At 41.6% G+C, this 14,522-nt stretch overlaps 2 protein-coding genes across 2 annotated transcripts; both read right to left on the bottom strand.

Moving 5' to 3' along the window:
* Positions 1-2,872: 2,872 nt before the first annotated feature.
* LOC110495809 (cholesterol 25-hydroxylase-like protein 1, member 1) lies at positions 2,873-4,094 on the bottom strand. Its single transcript, XM_021571258.2, has one exon. The coding sequence runs from the start codon at positions 3,894-3,896 to the stop codon at positions 2,991-2,993; it is 906 nt and encodes a 301-aa protein (XP_021426933.1). The 5' UTR covers positions 3,897-4,094; the 3' UTR covers positions 2,873-2,990.
* Positions 4,095-4,233: 139 nt separating this feature from the next.
* On the bottom strand, positions 4,234-13,603 carry si:dkey-24l11.2 (ZnF_C3H1 and zf-CHY domain-containing protein). Its single transcript, XM_021571245.2, has 12 exons — positions 13,465-13,603; positions 11,037-11,726; positions 10,814-10,873; positions 10,655-10,707; positions 8,055-8,199; positions 7,494-7,858; positions 7,077-7,305; positions 6,836-6,950; positions 6,607-6,727; positions 6,406-6,517; positions 6,213-6,325; positions 4,234-6,082 (listed from the first exon to the last, which is right to left on the bottom strand). The coding sequence occupies exons 1-12, from the start codon at positions 13,492-13,494 to the stop codon at positions 6,013-6,015; spliced, it is 2,103 nt and encodes a 700-aa protein (XP_021426920.2). The 5' UTR covers positions 13,495-13,603; the 3' UTR covers positions 4,234-6,012.
* Between the last annotated feature and the right edge of the window lie 919 nt (positions 13,604-14,522).

Below are 14,522 nucleotides of genomic sequence, written 5' to 3'. Positions count from 1 at the left end.
TGGCCTGCGGCTGAATCTAGTTAATGGTCCCTGACGTAAGCAGGATAATTCCATCTGACTGCTGAGACTATTTCAGAGGTGTTTGATGCTTCATCGTTTTAGCCTGACGTGTGACCACTTCCCAAGTTAGGCTTTGCTGCCTGCTAATTGTAACACTTTGTCTTATCAATTACATAAATGTCATCGTATGCCTGCTGATGCTACTGTAATTGCCAAACCAGGAGATTAAGAGAAATATGGGCTCATTTCAAAGAGTAAAATGTCGATTTTGATGAGGGCAACACTGACATTTATTTTCTTGAATATTCCTAAAGCATTTAGAAAGCGAACATGTTTTCCTTGTGGAGTTCTATTCCATCTCAGTGGTTTCTCATTAATGACCAGCAAGCCCATAGGCTTTGTATTATCACCCTGTGCTTTTCAGATTGCCTTGACTTTGTTCCTAGGGAGACATTGGAGCAAAATCCACTCTCTGTCATTCATTCAGACTAAACGTAGATGGCAGTGGACAAGTCTTTGTGCTAACCCAGTCTAAAAATAGAGTCCCCATTCCCTTATCAGTACCTCCCTGACCTTAAGGCTTCCGCTCCAGGTCCTATGTGATCTGAAAATGGTGTAGGCTACAGAGTAACAGGATGCCATAATACATTTATTTTATTCTCCTTCCCTTATCAATTCATGTAGAGTGGTCCATTTATTTTATTCTGGTAGCCTAGTGTAGCCAGGTAGCCTAGTGGTTTGAATGTAGGACTAGTAACAGAAAGGTTGGAAGATCAAACCCTTGAGCTGACAAGGTACAAATCTGTCGTTCTGCCACAGAACAAGGCAGTTAACCCACTGTTCCTCATTGAAAATAAACATTCTTAACTGACTTACCTAGTAAAATAAATCAAATCTAGAGTAGTCCATTTATTTGGATGCTTTGGAACTGTCTTTTTAGATCACCCAAAGAGCTATGCCAGTTTATATGGCTCTATAAATTATATCATACTAGATTTTTGGTTTAACCAAGTTATGTCACATGCAGTGCCTTGCGAAAGTATTCAGCCCCCTTAAGTTAATACTTTGTAGCGCCACCTTTTGCTGCGATTACAGCTGTAAGTCGCTTGGGGTATGTCTATCAGTTTTGCACATCGAGAGACTGACATTTTTTCCCATTCCTCCTTGCAAAACAGCTCGAGCTCAGTGAGGTTGGATGGAGAGCATTTGTGAACAGCAGTTTTCAGTTCTTTCCACAGATTCTCGATTGGATTTAGGTCTGGACTTTGACTTGACCATTCTAACACCTGGATATGTTTATTTTTGAACCATTCCATTGTAGATTTTGCTTTATGTTTTGGATCATTGTCTTGTTGGAAGACAAATCTCCGTCCCAGTGTCAGGTCTTTTGCAGACTCCATCAGGTTTTCTTCCAGACTGGTCCTGTATTTGGCTCCATCCATCTTCCCATCAATGTTAACCATCTTCCCTGTCCCTGCTGAAGAAAAGCAGGCCCAAACCATGATGCTGCCACCACCATGTGTGACAGTGGGGATGGTGTGTTCAGCTGTGTTGCTTTTACACCAAACATAACGTTTTGCATTGTTGCCAAAAAGTTCAATTTTGGTTTCATCTGACCAGAGCACCTTCTTCCACATGTTTGGTGTGTCTCCCAGGTGGCTTGTGGCAAACTTTAAACAACACTTTTTATGGATATCTTTAAGAAATGGCTTTCTTGCCACTCTTCCATAAAGGCCAGATTTGTGCAATATACGACTGATTGTTGTCCTATGGACAGAGTCTCCCACCTCAGCTGTAGATCTTTGCAGTTCATCCAGAGTGATCATGGGCCTCTTGGCTGCATCTCTGATCAGTCTTCTCCTTGTATGAGCTGAAAGTTTAGAGGGATGGCCAGGTCTTGGTAGATTTGCAGTGGTCTGATACTCCTTCCATTTCAATATTATCGCGTGCACAGTGCTCCTTGGGATATTTAAAGCTTGGGAAATCTTTTTGTATCCAAATCCGGCTTTAAACTTCTTCACAACAGTATCTCGGACCTGCCTGGTGTGTTCCTTGTTCTTCATGATGCTCTCTGCGCTTTTAACGGACCTCTGAGACTATCACAGTGCAGGTGCATTTATACGGAGACTTGATTACACACAGGTGGATTGTATTTATCCTCATTAGTCATTTAGGTCAACATTGGATCATTCAGAGATCCTCACTGAACTTCTGGAGAGAGTTTGCTGCACTGAAAGAAAAGGGGCTGAATAATTTTGCACGCCCAATTTTTCAGTTTTTGATTTGTTAAAAAAGTTTGAAATATCCAATAAATGTCGTTCCACTTCATGATTGTGTCCCACTTGTTGTTGATTCTTCACAAAAATACAGTTTTATATCTTTATGTTTGAAGCCTGAAATGTGGCAAAAGGTCGCAAAGTTCAAGGGGGCCGAATACTTTCGCAAGGCACTGTAGCTATGGATTAACAGCACCTTTCTCTAATTGGCTCAAATGTTCTTGTCCTGTACTTCAACCTTGACCCTGGCAAACAAACAGTGGATTTGTTGATTAGAAATCTCCTAAAACCTTCTAAACAGAGGAAAACAGGAACATCCTGACTAAGCTGTACCTCTTCAAAGACCGAAATAATCTTTTATGTAAGAATTAGCAAATTTATGCTGCATGGTGTAGAATGTCATTTGCTGAATCATGCATGACAAAATGTGATTAAAAAAATGGTTTGCTTCCATCCTCTGGGGCAAAAGTTACACTTGGAGTTTGCTGTATAGTTGTACCCTCTGACTATGTATTACTAAGGACCATTACTTTTGCTCTTATTCTACCCATTATTGTCATAAGATTAATCCATTTAGAAAAACTTTACACGTGTAATAACGTTTAGTACATTTTAATACAATTGATGTCGGTAAATTACTAATAAAAACAAATACATTTATTCTAATTAACATGGAAGCATGAGGGTAATCAAAATTATACTGAATGGTCCCATTTACAGTGAATACATAACTTTCTTCTCAGTTATTTTCCCTGGCAGGATGGCAGTGCCAAATAGCCTGTCCCAGTGGCTGAAGAAAGGTGCATAGTTACTGTTGGGCTTCTGGTGGTGCATGTCATGAGCTGGTGCTCCTCCTAACAGACCAAATGGTACCAGGTGGTTGAGACCCCATGGCAGGTCATAGCCTATGTGGTCCTCCACTGACATCCAGATACTGATGATGGTGACGCACCAGGTAGTAAAAGGGTGGCATTTCAGCAGGATGGGGTCCAGGTTGCTCCAGAATCCCACTGTTATCAGTTCTGGAATGCTGAGTTGCTGGGTGTTCCAGGAAAAGGGTGCCATGTATTCGTGGTGGATGGCATGGACCCACCGATACAGTTGTGGATGCTTGTGGTGCACAAAGTGCCACATATAATACTGGGTGTCAAAAAGAAGAAGGGCAGCAAGTCCATCAATGAGAACCTCTACCACAGTTGGAGCACTGGAAGGCAGCGCCACTGAAGGCATAAAGCAGGTCTGAGTCAGCACAGCAGGCAGAACAAAGATCAAGTGGTTATAAACAGCCCTTCCGAAGCTCTTTGCCATCATCCCCATGGTTGGACGTCTCTCTTGCTGGATCTTGTAGTGGTGAATGGAGGGGACCATGTCTCCCAGGAGGTCTAGTACAGCAAAGGGGAGACTGGAGAAGAAGTAACTGGAGAAGCAGAGTATGACAGGGAAGAAGGGAGAGGAGATGAGAAAGTAGTGGTTGAAAAGGAAATAGTCCCATAGAGGCTGAAGAAGCCTATCAGAGGATCTGGAGAAGGTAGGAAGCTGCAAAGGCAGCTGAATCTTGCTAATGTTCAACATCCTGGTTACTCTGGATGCCTGTGGCTGTAATGTGCAGAGAGAAGACATTCTCCCTTTATATAGTGCTGAGCTAAGGACTTGGCTCTCACATCAATGAGACAGCTGTTTTTTTGTAATTTTTTTGTTACATACAATTTCAACAATAAGTCCTTTTCTGGTGGATTTTGTTAATCTTCCGGAACACACACAAACCTTTCGGCACTGACCAGTTCCAAGTTCGTGCCTGCAACACTGTCCTCCCACTGGCAGTTTATCCCAAAAGGCCAGTGAGTTAATCAGCTTATTCAAAATGGTAAGTCATATTGTACCAGATACAGATCTTTGGTCCCTGCTTGAGTTAATTATACATGTTACCTATCAAGTTAAAACTCAATTGCAAGGCATCTTAATTAGTAGAATTTATTAAATTGATAATATCCACAACATTCACTTCTTACATATTTGTATTTCAATTTGAGACAACCATGGTGACCTATTCATATAAAAATGGTCAATCATCATTTTGATTCTCAATAGCATTAGTTAAGTCCATGAAATCTGTTATTTTCCATCTGTTCATTGGCCATGTGCTCTTAAATTATTTTAGAAGATTAGTGAGTTTATTTAGTCATAGATTCCAATCGCATGTAATCTTACTTAATCATTATTTAGCATAACCTGATGTAATCTTACCTAATAATCGGTTTGTGGAGCTACTTAATTACGGTCAAGGGAGCAAACCTGTCACAGCTATTCTATCCAGATGCCATGGTCAAACTACCAAGATTTTGTCTAGCCTGCCCACCTAAAAGACACAAAACACAGTTCTGAGAAACAGAACATCCCACTGGGTAAAAACTGGTTGAATCATAATTGTTTCCACGTCATTTCAACAAAAATAATGATGTGATGACATTAAAAAGGTTCGGACCCTTTTTTTCAATTTTCACCAAAAATGACATGCCCAAATCTAACTGCCAGTAGAACGAATATGCAAATTATTGATACCATTTGAAAGGAAACCCTTTGACGTTTGTGGAAATGTGAAATGAATGTAGGAGAATATAACACATTAGATCTGGTAAAAGATAATACAAACAAAAAAAACAAGTGTTTTCAAAAATGTTTTTTGTTCCATCTTTGAAAAGCAAGGATAGGATTTTAGGTGTAATTTAGATGTTGTCCACAAGATGGAAGCAGTGTGGGGTGGAGCCAGTTCCTACATTTGAATACCTTTTTTTCAAACAAAACTACACCATCTCTGGAACCCTCAGGATGACAAATCAGAGCAAGATTACTGAATGTAAGTACATTATTTACCTTCAGAGGTGAATATATCAAACCAGTTGCCATGATGTTTTGTTGTTGTGCACGATCCTCAAACAATAGCATGGTATTTTTATTGTTGTAATAGCTTCTGTAAATTGGACACTGCCGTTAGATTAACAAGAATTTAAGCTTTCTGGCCAGAAGACATGTCTATGTCCCTGTTGTTTACAACGTCACTCTAGTCACACTATCGAATATTGAGCAACAACTGTCCCGGTTTAGGAACACCGATCTCGTAGATCAACGTGGAAAACTGATCGGATTTGCAAAAAGTCAACGTGAGGGAATTTTGTATTTTTTAAATACCTAAATCCAATTACACTGTGACATTTTTTGTTGATTTTACATTGAATCCTCATTAGTTGACAACTCAACCAAATGTAAATCAAAACTAAACGTTGAACTGACGATTGTGCCCAGTGGGATAGCACTCATCCTTAATTGATGAGTGGGTTAAGTTGTGAGAGAATTGGAAAAGTGGCAACACTAAAGAGTCTACTGTAAATGTAGGGCATTGCATTGATTTTACAAGGCACTTGGGGAGGCTGTTACAGAGATAAGAAACTTAATGGGAGTGTCTGTGATTACAATGAACACAAGCACCAGGGTTACTTGTACTGTGCCGGAGAGTGTTCTGCTGCATGTTCCCACCAGGGCAACAAGGCTGAGTGCTACTCCAGGACCGGGGCTCAATCCTCAAAACAATGTTAACACTTCTCACCAATCACATCAGCTGGATAACATTACAATAGTTGATTTATTAGAAATCAATAAGGCATTGATAGAAGGGTTGCTCTTGAATCACACAGAGCAGGCCTGATCAACCACTGCCATAACGTTAACATGTTGTCTCTGATTATTTATTTTCGCTGGCTGCTTTCCGTGAAATTGTTTTGTTTGTGTTGGCATACTTGTGTTTATCATTTCTGTAAATGAGAGAAAATAGTTTTATGAATGCACAATTTCATCAGGTTTGAACAAAAATATAATGTATTTTATTTTTAAAGTAAGATGCTGTGTTTAGACATCAGTGTGCGTGCGTGTACAGTATAGTACCTGCTCATTTTGACTTTGCTCCTGCAGCCCAGTCCTCCCTCCCAGTGACTGGTGTAGGCTCCTCTCGTCATCATGCCTCCACAGCTGACACAGGGCTTCCCATTGCTGTATGGCTACAAGTAAGGACAACAGCAGTTTAGGGTTGGAATCTAGCATATGGAGATGCACTACTCTAGCCATCCAGGCAGCTTACCTGCTCTTTACAGCAGTGACCACAGATCATCCTGGTGGCCAGCTCCATGGGGTGGTCCTGGTCCTCGTCATGACACACGTCACAGGGGTAGGCCCGGCCACAGCATGAGAACCTGAGAGCACACCCATGGGATGTCACTCATCAGCAAAGCTTACTTTGGCAACACAAAATGATGTTAAAGAGAAAGAGGTGGCTAAAAACCTGAGCCAGCGATGACTCTGTTTGTAGTGTTTGCAGGATCCCTTCTCAGGTAGTGGTTTCCCCATCTGTATGGCAGGGTCCCTTATGTTACGCCGATAGGTCAGTGAAGAGTCACTGTGCCCTGTACAGTACAGTCAACTATGTATTACAGACAGAATAGCCAAACCAGCTGTTTAACTTTCTTCCATATTTCATCATTAAAATCCTACTATAGGCCTATGTTTCTGACCGGTTTTCTCTTTGCGTGGCGGAATGTACTGGAATCGTGTGCTGTCAACCAGGATGCTGAGTTTGCTGTGACAGTGCTGACAGTTGAACTCCTTGCTCTGGCCATACAAAAGGTTCTGCAGACAAAATAATATACAAAATCAGACTAATCAAATAACAGAACAGACCATCTTAGGTAAAAACTTCACCCAGATATAAATACTTTCATCATCATAAGACAAGAATGGAGCAATGTTGGTGACCTTCACAGGTCCCTCTTTGGAGCAGTTGAGGCAGACAATGACCAAATCACAGTCCTGCAGGACCAGGTCCACAGGAGCAGCAGTGCCCAGGTCCAGATAGCCCAGGACGTCACTGTAGTGGTGCAGCATGCTGGGTCTGAAAGCAGCACTGATCCCTGCGTTACACTTCTCACACTGGGCCGTGCAGGGGTTCCTGCCATTTAGAGTCAGGTCTGCTGTCACCTTACACCTGCAAACAACACACACAGGCCAGACAGACACACAATTATGTCACATGTCCAAGTCCGATCAACACAAAAAAAATACTGCAGATAAGTTGAATCTTTCCTCCTATAAGCAATATTACAAGGGGAAAATGTGAGATACAGAGTAGGCTACAGTAGATGGCATCAGTGAAGGACAGTCTGTCTGCTCCACCTGCTGCACTGCAGACACACAGTGACCTGCGTGGCGACCACGGTCGCCGTGCCCTCTCCCAGCCTCAGGCCCAGCAGCTTCACCTCTGTTCCTCTGCGGGGCTCACTGAGCTTAATATTCTCCACCTTCCCCTGGTCCTCTTCATCACTAACACCACCATCATCATCATCATTATCATCACAGCCAGGGTACAATAGTTTTTTCCACTCCTCATCTTCTCCTCCTCTGCTCTCCTCATCAGTTGCAGTGTGGAGGACAGGGTCAGGCATGTCATCAGCGGCAGGCTCTTTGCACACGGTTGCCTGGAGCTGCTGGTATGGCACAAACTGAATTCCGGCCTTTGCTATCTCCATGTCTTTTTTCAGCTGAGGAGAGATTTAAAAGAGAGAAAGGATTAGAACGCTGCTGTTATTAAGTAGTTTTAAGGAAATAAACTAATACAATACAGAGAATTCATAACATTACCACAGTCTCTCATGGAAAACAGAGGTTACCAGAAGGATATCATACTAAGTAGACTAACATAAATGGAACTCTGTTTTAATACCAGTCTAGTCTCACCTGCCTGGCTCCCTCAGTGAACAGTCTTTCCATGCTGCGATCCAACCAGCGAAGGAAGGGTCGGAAGAGCAGCTCCACCTTACCCATCAGCTGATTGGTGGCATGTTTAGCCTGTAGCCATTCCAGTGAGGCTTGTTCAACATACCTATGTGAATAAAAAAATATGAGCTGGCGCACACCCAGAGACAATTATTGTATGTAGAGGTGCTGATTACAGCGAATAAACTATAACCTATTTTTAAAAATAAAATAAAAAGAGTTGTGCACACTATATATAAACTCCCATGGGTTAATCACCAACGTTTCGGCATCTCTGTGCCACAATTACTGGGATACATAAACTATAACACCTGTCCCACAGGTGTGAAGTTCGGATGTACCGATCCTGTGCAGGTGTTGTTACACGTGGTCTGCCACTGCGAGGATGTTCAGCTGTCCGTCCTGTCTCCCTGTAGCACTGTTTTAAGCGTCTCACAGTACGGACATTGAAATGTATTGCCCTGGCCTCATCTGCAGTCCTCATGCCTCCTTGCAGCATGCCTAAGGCACTTTCACACAGATGAGCAGGGACCCTGGGCATCTTTCTTTTGTTGTTTTTCAGAGTCAGTAGAAAGGCCTCTTTTAGTGTCCTAAGTTTTAATAACTGTGACCTTAATTGATTGCCTACCGTCTGTAAGCTGTTCGTGCCTTTACGACCGTTCCACAGGTGCATTTGATTAATTGTTTATGGTTCATTGAACAAGCATGGGAAACAGTGTTTACACCCTTTACAATAAAGATCTGTGAAGTTATTTGGATTTTTACAAATTATCTTTGAAAGTCAGGGTCCTGAAAAAGGGACATATACATACACCCACACACCACACAGTTGAAGTCGGAAGTTTACATACACCTTAGCCAAATACATTTAAACTCAGTTTTCATCCTAGAAAAGATGTCCTGTCTAAGGTCAGTTAGGATCACCACTTTACTTAAGAATGTGAAATGTCAGAATAGAAGTAAAGAGAATGATTTATTTCAGCTTTTGTTTTTATTATATTACTTTCATCACATTCCCAGTTGGTCAGAAGTTTACATGCACTCGAATAGTATTTGGTAGCATTGCCTTTGAAGTGTTTAACTTGGGTCAAACATTTCGGATAGCCTTCCACAAGCTTCCCACGATAAGTTGGGTGAATTTTGTCTCATTCCTCCTGACAGAGCTGGTGTAACTGAGTCAGCTTGTAGGCCTCCTTGCTCGCACATGCTTTTTCAGTTCTGCCTACATATTTTCTATAGGATTGAGATCGTGGCTTTGTGCTGGCCACTCCAACACCTTGACTTTGTTGTCCTTAAGCCATTTTGCCACAACTTTGGAAGTATGCTTGGGGTCATTGTCCATAAAGCAACCAAGCTTTAACTTCCTGACTGATGTCTTGAGATGTTGCTTCAATATATCCACATAATTTTCCATCCTCATGATGCCATCCATTTTGTGAATTACACTCGTCCCTCCTGCAGCAAAGCACCCCCACACCATAATGCTCCCCCATGCTTCACGGTTGGGATGGTGTTCTTCGGCGTGCAAGCCTCCCCCTTTTCCTCCAAACATAACGATGGTCATTATGGCCAAACAGTTCTATTTTTGTTTCATCAGACCAGAGGACTTTTTCTCCAAAATGTAAGATCTTTGTCCCATGTGCAGTTGCAAACTGTAGTCTGGCATTTTTATGGCGGTTTTGGAGCAGTGGTTTCTTCCTTGCGGAGTGGCCTTTCAGGTTATGTCGATATTGGACTCGTTTTACTTTGGATATAGATACTTTTGTATCTGTTTCCTCCAGCATCTTCACAAGGTCCTTTGCTGTTGTTCTGGGATTGATTTGCACTTTTCGCACCAAAGTACGTTCATCTCTAGGAGACAGAACGCATCTCCTTTCTGAGCGGTATGACGGCTGAGTCGTCCCATGGTGTTTATACTTGCATACTATTGTTTGTATAGATGAACGTGGTACCTTCAGGTGTTTGGACATTTCTCCCAAGGAAGAACCAGACTTGTGGAGGTCTACAATTTTTTTTTCTGAGGCCTTATTTCCCATGCGGTCAAGCAAAGCGGCACTGAGTTTCAAGTTAGGCCTTGAAATACATCCACAGGTACACCTCCAATTGATTCAAATGATGTCAATTAGCCTATCAGAAGCTTCTAAAGCCATGACATCATTTTGGGGAATTTTCCAAGCTGTTTAAAGGCACAGTCAACTTAGTGTATGTAAACTTCTGACCCACTGGAATTGTGATACAGTGACTTGTAAGTGAAATAATCTGTCTGTAAACACTCGTTGGAAAAATTACTTGTGTCATGCACAGAGTAGATGTCCTAACCGACTTGCCAAAACTATAGTTTGTTAACAAGAAATGTGTGGAGTGGTTGAAAAACGAGTTTTAATGACTCCAACCTAAGTGTATGTAAACGTCCGATATATATATATATATATATATAGATAGATGAGTGTTACAACATGTCTATGTGGACTGACACATTGAGAAAAATGTATCAAAACTTATCAAAGTGTTATTATATTCCGACTGTAAAGCCATTGAAAATAAAATAAAGTTTATCTCACCTTCCCATAACTGATGGCAAGTCCTGGTCCAGTGGTATATCTAATGTAAATACCTGGAGAAAAAAATAACAAAAAAATGTACACCTTGAGTCTTAGCTCTAGACACAATAGGATTATAATCAAACAGATGAGATTTGTAGGTCAAAGATTTTAGTTTACCTCTTGTGGGTACTTTTCCGGAAAGCTCACCATTATGTCAACGTCTTTCAAGTCAAAAGGCTGTAAAACAGTATAAGGAGTGAGTCAGCATGTTTTTATGCACAATTTTCCATGTTGTAACATTCCTATGATGTTCATAAAACTATATCATAGTAGAAACAATAAAAGACAATGGCCTTTGAGGCCTTGTATTGTGGATTGGAATAATGCAGACAATGTTTACCCAGTCTGGATCAGTGGGCTGTACTGTGGCTCGGTAGAAGGTGACTTGGCCGTCGCTCCGTTCCTGCACAATAAGCTGTTCTTTAGGAAAACGCTTTATCAGCTGCTTGATCTCAGTGTCCCGTAGCTGTTTGGTGATATTGTCAGTCAGGTCACTCAGTTTGACCACCTGAAGGGCACTGGGAGGGGGGGCATGGGGCACCCTGGGCCTGCCTCCGTCTCCTACAGGCTGGTCGTCAACTAGGGGAAACTGTGGTGGGTGCCAGTAGTGACATCTATCTTCCATGGTGCAGCACCCAGACAGAAAATAGCGACAGGGCCGGCGATTGTTGGCCCTCTCAACTCTGGTTGGAGCAGCCCTTGGTTTGGAGGGCAGCCTGTGGCCTACATCTCCATGGCTGTCAACCACTGGATTCTGCAGTGTGATTCCAGGGTGGCTGTGAGGGCCTGTCCCTCTTTGGTTCTCCTGTTCTGACCTTTGCTTTGTCCAGTTATCTACCTTCCCCTGGGTGAGGGTGGTGTAATCTCCTCTTTGATGGAGGAAGCGGCACTTCCTCCCAAAGTTACAGTGCCGTCCCTGTGAGTAGAAACGACACAGCTGGACTTGAGGGCCACCATGTGCTGGTTGATTCCTGTTCTCTTCCTCATTGTGACACAGAGAGACAGAATCCCCATTGCTCTCTGGTGATACCTATAGAAAATAACTCTTGTTATGACATTCATGAAAACGTGCAGGGAGTACAAAGTAGGAAACACTGAAATGACCATCACTGAAACAAGAAAATACTAAATGTAGTTTGTCACATCAGATATACAGTGCATTCGGAAAGTATACAGACACCTTGTCTTTTTCCACATTTTGTTATTAGATAATACAGTGATTGACACAATAAGATAAATCCGTCTCTCACTCGTGTATTGACACAAATATCCTGTCATTCATCCTTATGAACTACATACAGTGCATTCAGAAAGTATTCACACCCCTTGACTATTTCCACATTTTGTTATATTACAGCCTTATTCTAAAATAGATTCAATTGGTTGGATGGGAAGCATCACAGCAAAGCTATTTTCACGTATCTCCAGAGATGTTCTATCAAGTTCAAGTCCCAAAGCCACTCCTGCTTTGTCTTGGCTGTGTGTTTGGGTTGTTGCCCTGTTGGAAGGTGAACCTTCGCCGTAGTCTGCGGTCCTGAGCAGGTTACCACCATGCTTCACTGTAGGTATGGTATTGGACAGGTGATGAGCGGTTCCTGGTTTCCTCCAGATGTGACACTTAGCATTCAGGCCAAAGAGTTCAATATTGGTTTCATCAGACCAGATTATCTTGTTTCTCATTGTGTGAGAGTCTTTAGGTGCCTTTTGGCAAACTCCAAGTGGGCTGTCATGTGCCTTTTACTGAGGAGTGGCTTCTGTCTGGCCAGTCTACCATAAAGGACTGATTGGTGGAGTGCTGCTGAGATGCTTGTCCTCCTGGAAGTTTCTCCCATCTCCACAGAGGAACTCTGTCAGAGTGCATCAAATTCTTGGTGACCTCGCTGACCAACAACCTTCCCCCCTGATTTCTCAGTTTGGCCGGGCAGCCAGCTCAAGGAAGAGTATTGGTGGTTCCAAACTACTTACATTTAAGAGTGATGGAGGCCACTGTGTTCGTGGGGACCTTCAATGTTGCAGAAATGTTTTGGTATCTTGACACAATCCTGTCTCTGAGCTATACAGACAATTCCTTCGACCTCACGGCTTGGTTTTTGCTCCTCATGCACTGCCAACTGTGGGACTTTATAAAGACAGGTGTGTGCCTTTCCAAATCATGTCCAATCAATTGAATTTACCACAAGTGGACTCCAATCAAGTTGTAGAAACATCAAGGATGATCAATGGAAACAGGACTCACCTGAGTCTCATAGCAAATGGTCTGAATACTTATGTAAATAAGGTATGTTTTCGCTTTGTCATTATGGGGTAGTGTGTAGATTGATGACATTTTTTTTTAGTTAATACATTTTAGAATAAGGCTGTAACGTAACAATATGTGGAAAAGTGAAGGGGTCTGAATACTTCCTGAATGCACTGTATATCAAACTAACCTATTTCACTAGAAATAGCCTCCAGTGTCCATCTTCTGTACTGTAGGCCTACTACTACTAGCTAGCGAAATCATAACACACGTGAAATGGTTTTGACTAGATGGGATGCAGCTAATGTCAGCAGTGACTACTTAGCAGGTTAGGAGAACTGGGGTAAGGTTAAGAAAGGGGTTAGTGTTATCTAAAATGTAAACAGAATCCTCGACGCGACTTTTGACGTCACTTTGACAAATAACTGCATCCCTTCTAGCCATGACCAGCTAAAATATCAAAATATGGCACTTATTTTGAATGAGTTAGCCCAACAACACTATTACAACTTTTAAAAAAGTACAGTACCTCAACGCTGTTTACAGGTGAACGTTCCATGTAGCTATTTGCTATACGTTTGTTTCCGTAAAGCTGATGTTACTTTGTTGCATTCAGTAGATACAGTAGCTGCAGCCAAAGTCCAATGGCTGACGTTGTTTTTCCTTCCTCTGGCATGGGCAGTGAAGACAATTCTTATACTTTATTGCCCCCTTCTGGTATGGAGTGAGATAGACACAGCTCGCACCATAAATTGCTGCATAGAATGTATACAGTCCATCCAATTGTTGACACATTTTCATGTGAATATTCTAGAATCGGCATCTGATAATATGTGCATTTTCCCACCAGTGGCGTGTTTCCACAAAATTGACCCGTTGGGGATAATATCAATGCATAATGACGTAGTGCACACAAAATGTACTTTTCCGCTTAAGTTTTCATGTACAGAATAAACATTAAAAGTTCAATGTGTTTCCATCGCATTTTCAACTCTACCAAGCATCGATCATCATGTTACAAGAATAAAACCCTCGATATTTATTGGAAAGGAGCACCAAGAGAACCTTGCACTTTCACAACCCTGTGAAGTTCATAATAACGTATTTTATATTTAGCCTACTAAACTGTATGGTTCTCCGACTACGACTCCTGAAACATCAAACCAAATTTACTTTGATATGATGGTTATTATATCAATATTTGCTCATAATTAATTTCACCAACACAAAAATATCCCACCATTGTTGAACAAACAAATTATCTGCCGGGAAATTGTACAGACATTTCCTGTTTCCATCACAGCTGTTATGATTTTTTTTATACGGTAGGACTTTACCCATAAAAACTCATACAATACTTTAACAAACATTTAATGAGCAGAACCTGAGGATAATCTCTACCCTGTGATTAATTGAATAACCCAATGTATAATAATAACGCATTTTGTGTGCTAGTGAAAATAATCAAAGGAAAAATGTAATGGAATACTACTGTAGGCCTGCACACATACTAACAATCAAGACATTGGTTGGTCATATACATTACATCCCTGACTGTTGTATAACCTGAGAATGAAAAGAGTTACA

This window comes from Oncorhynchus mykiss, chromosome 2 (genome assembly GCF_013265735.2).
Source record: "Oncorhynchus mykiss isolate Arlee chromosome 2, USDA_OmykA_1.1, whole genome shotgun sequence".
Lineage (NCBI taxonomy): Eukaryota > Metazoa > Chordata > Actinopteri > Salmoniformes > Salmonidae > Oncorhynchus > Oncorhynchus mykiss.
The sequence above is the reverse complement of the archived record's forward strand: the minus strand, read 5'-3'. Positions and strand labels throughout refer to the sequence as shown.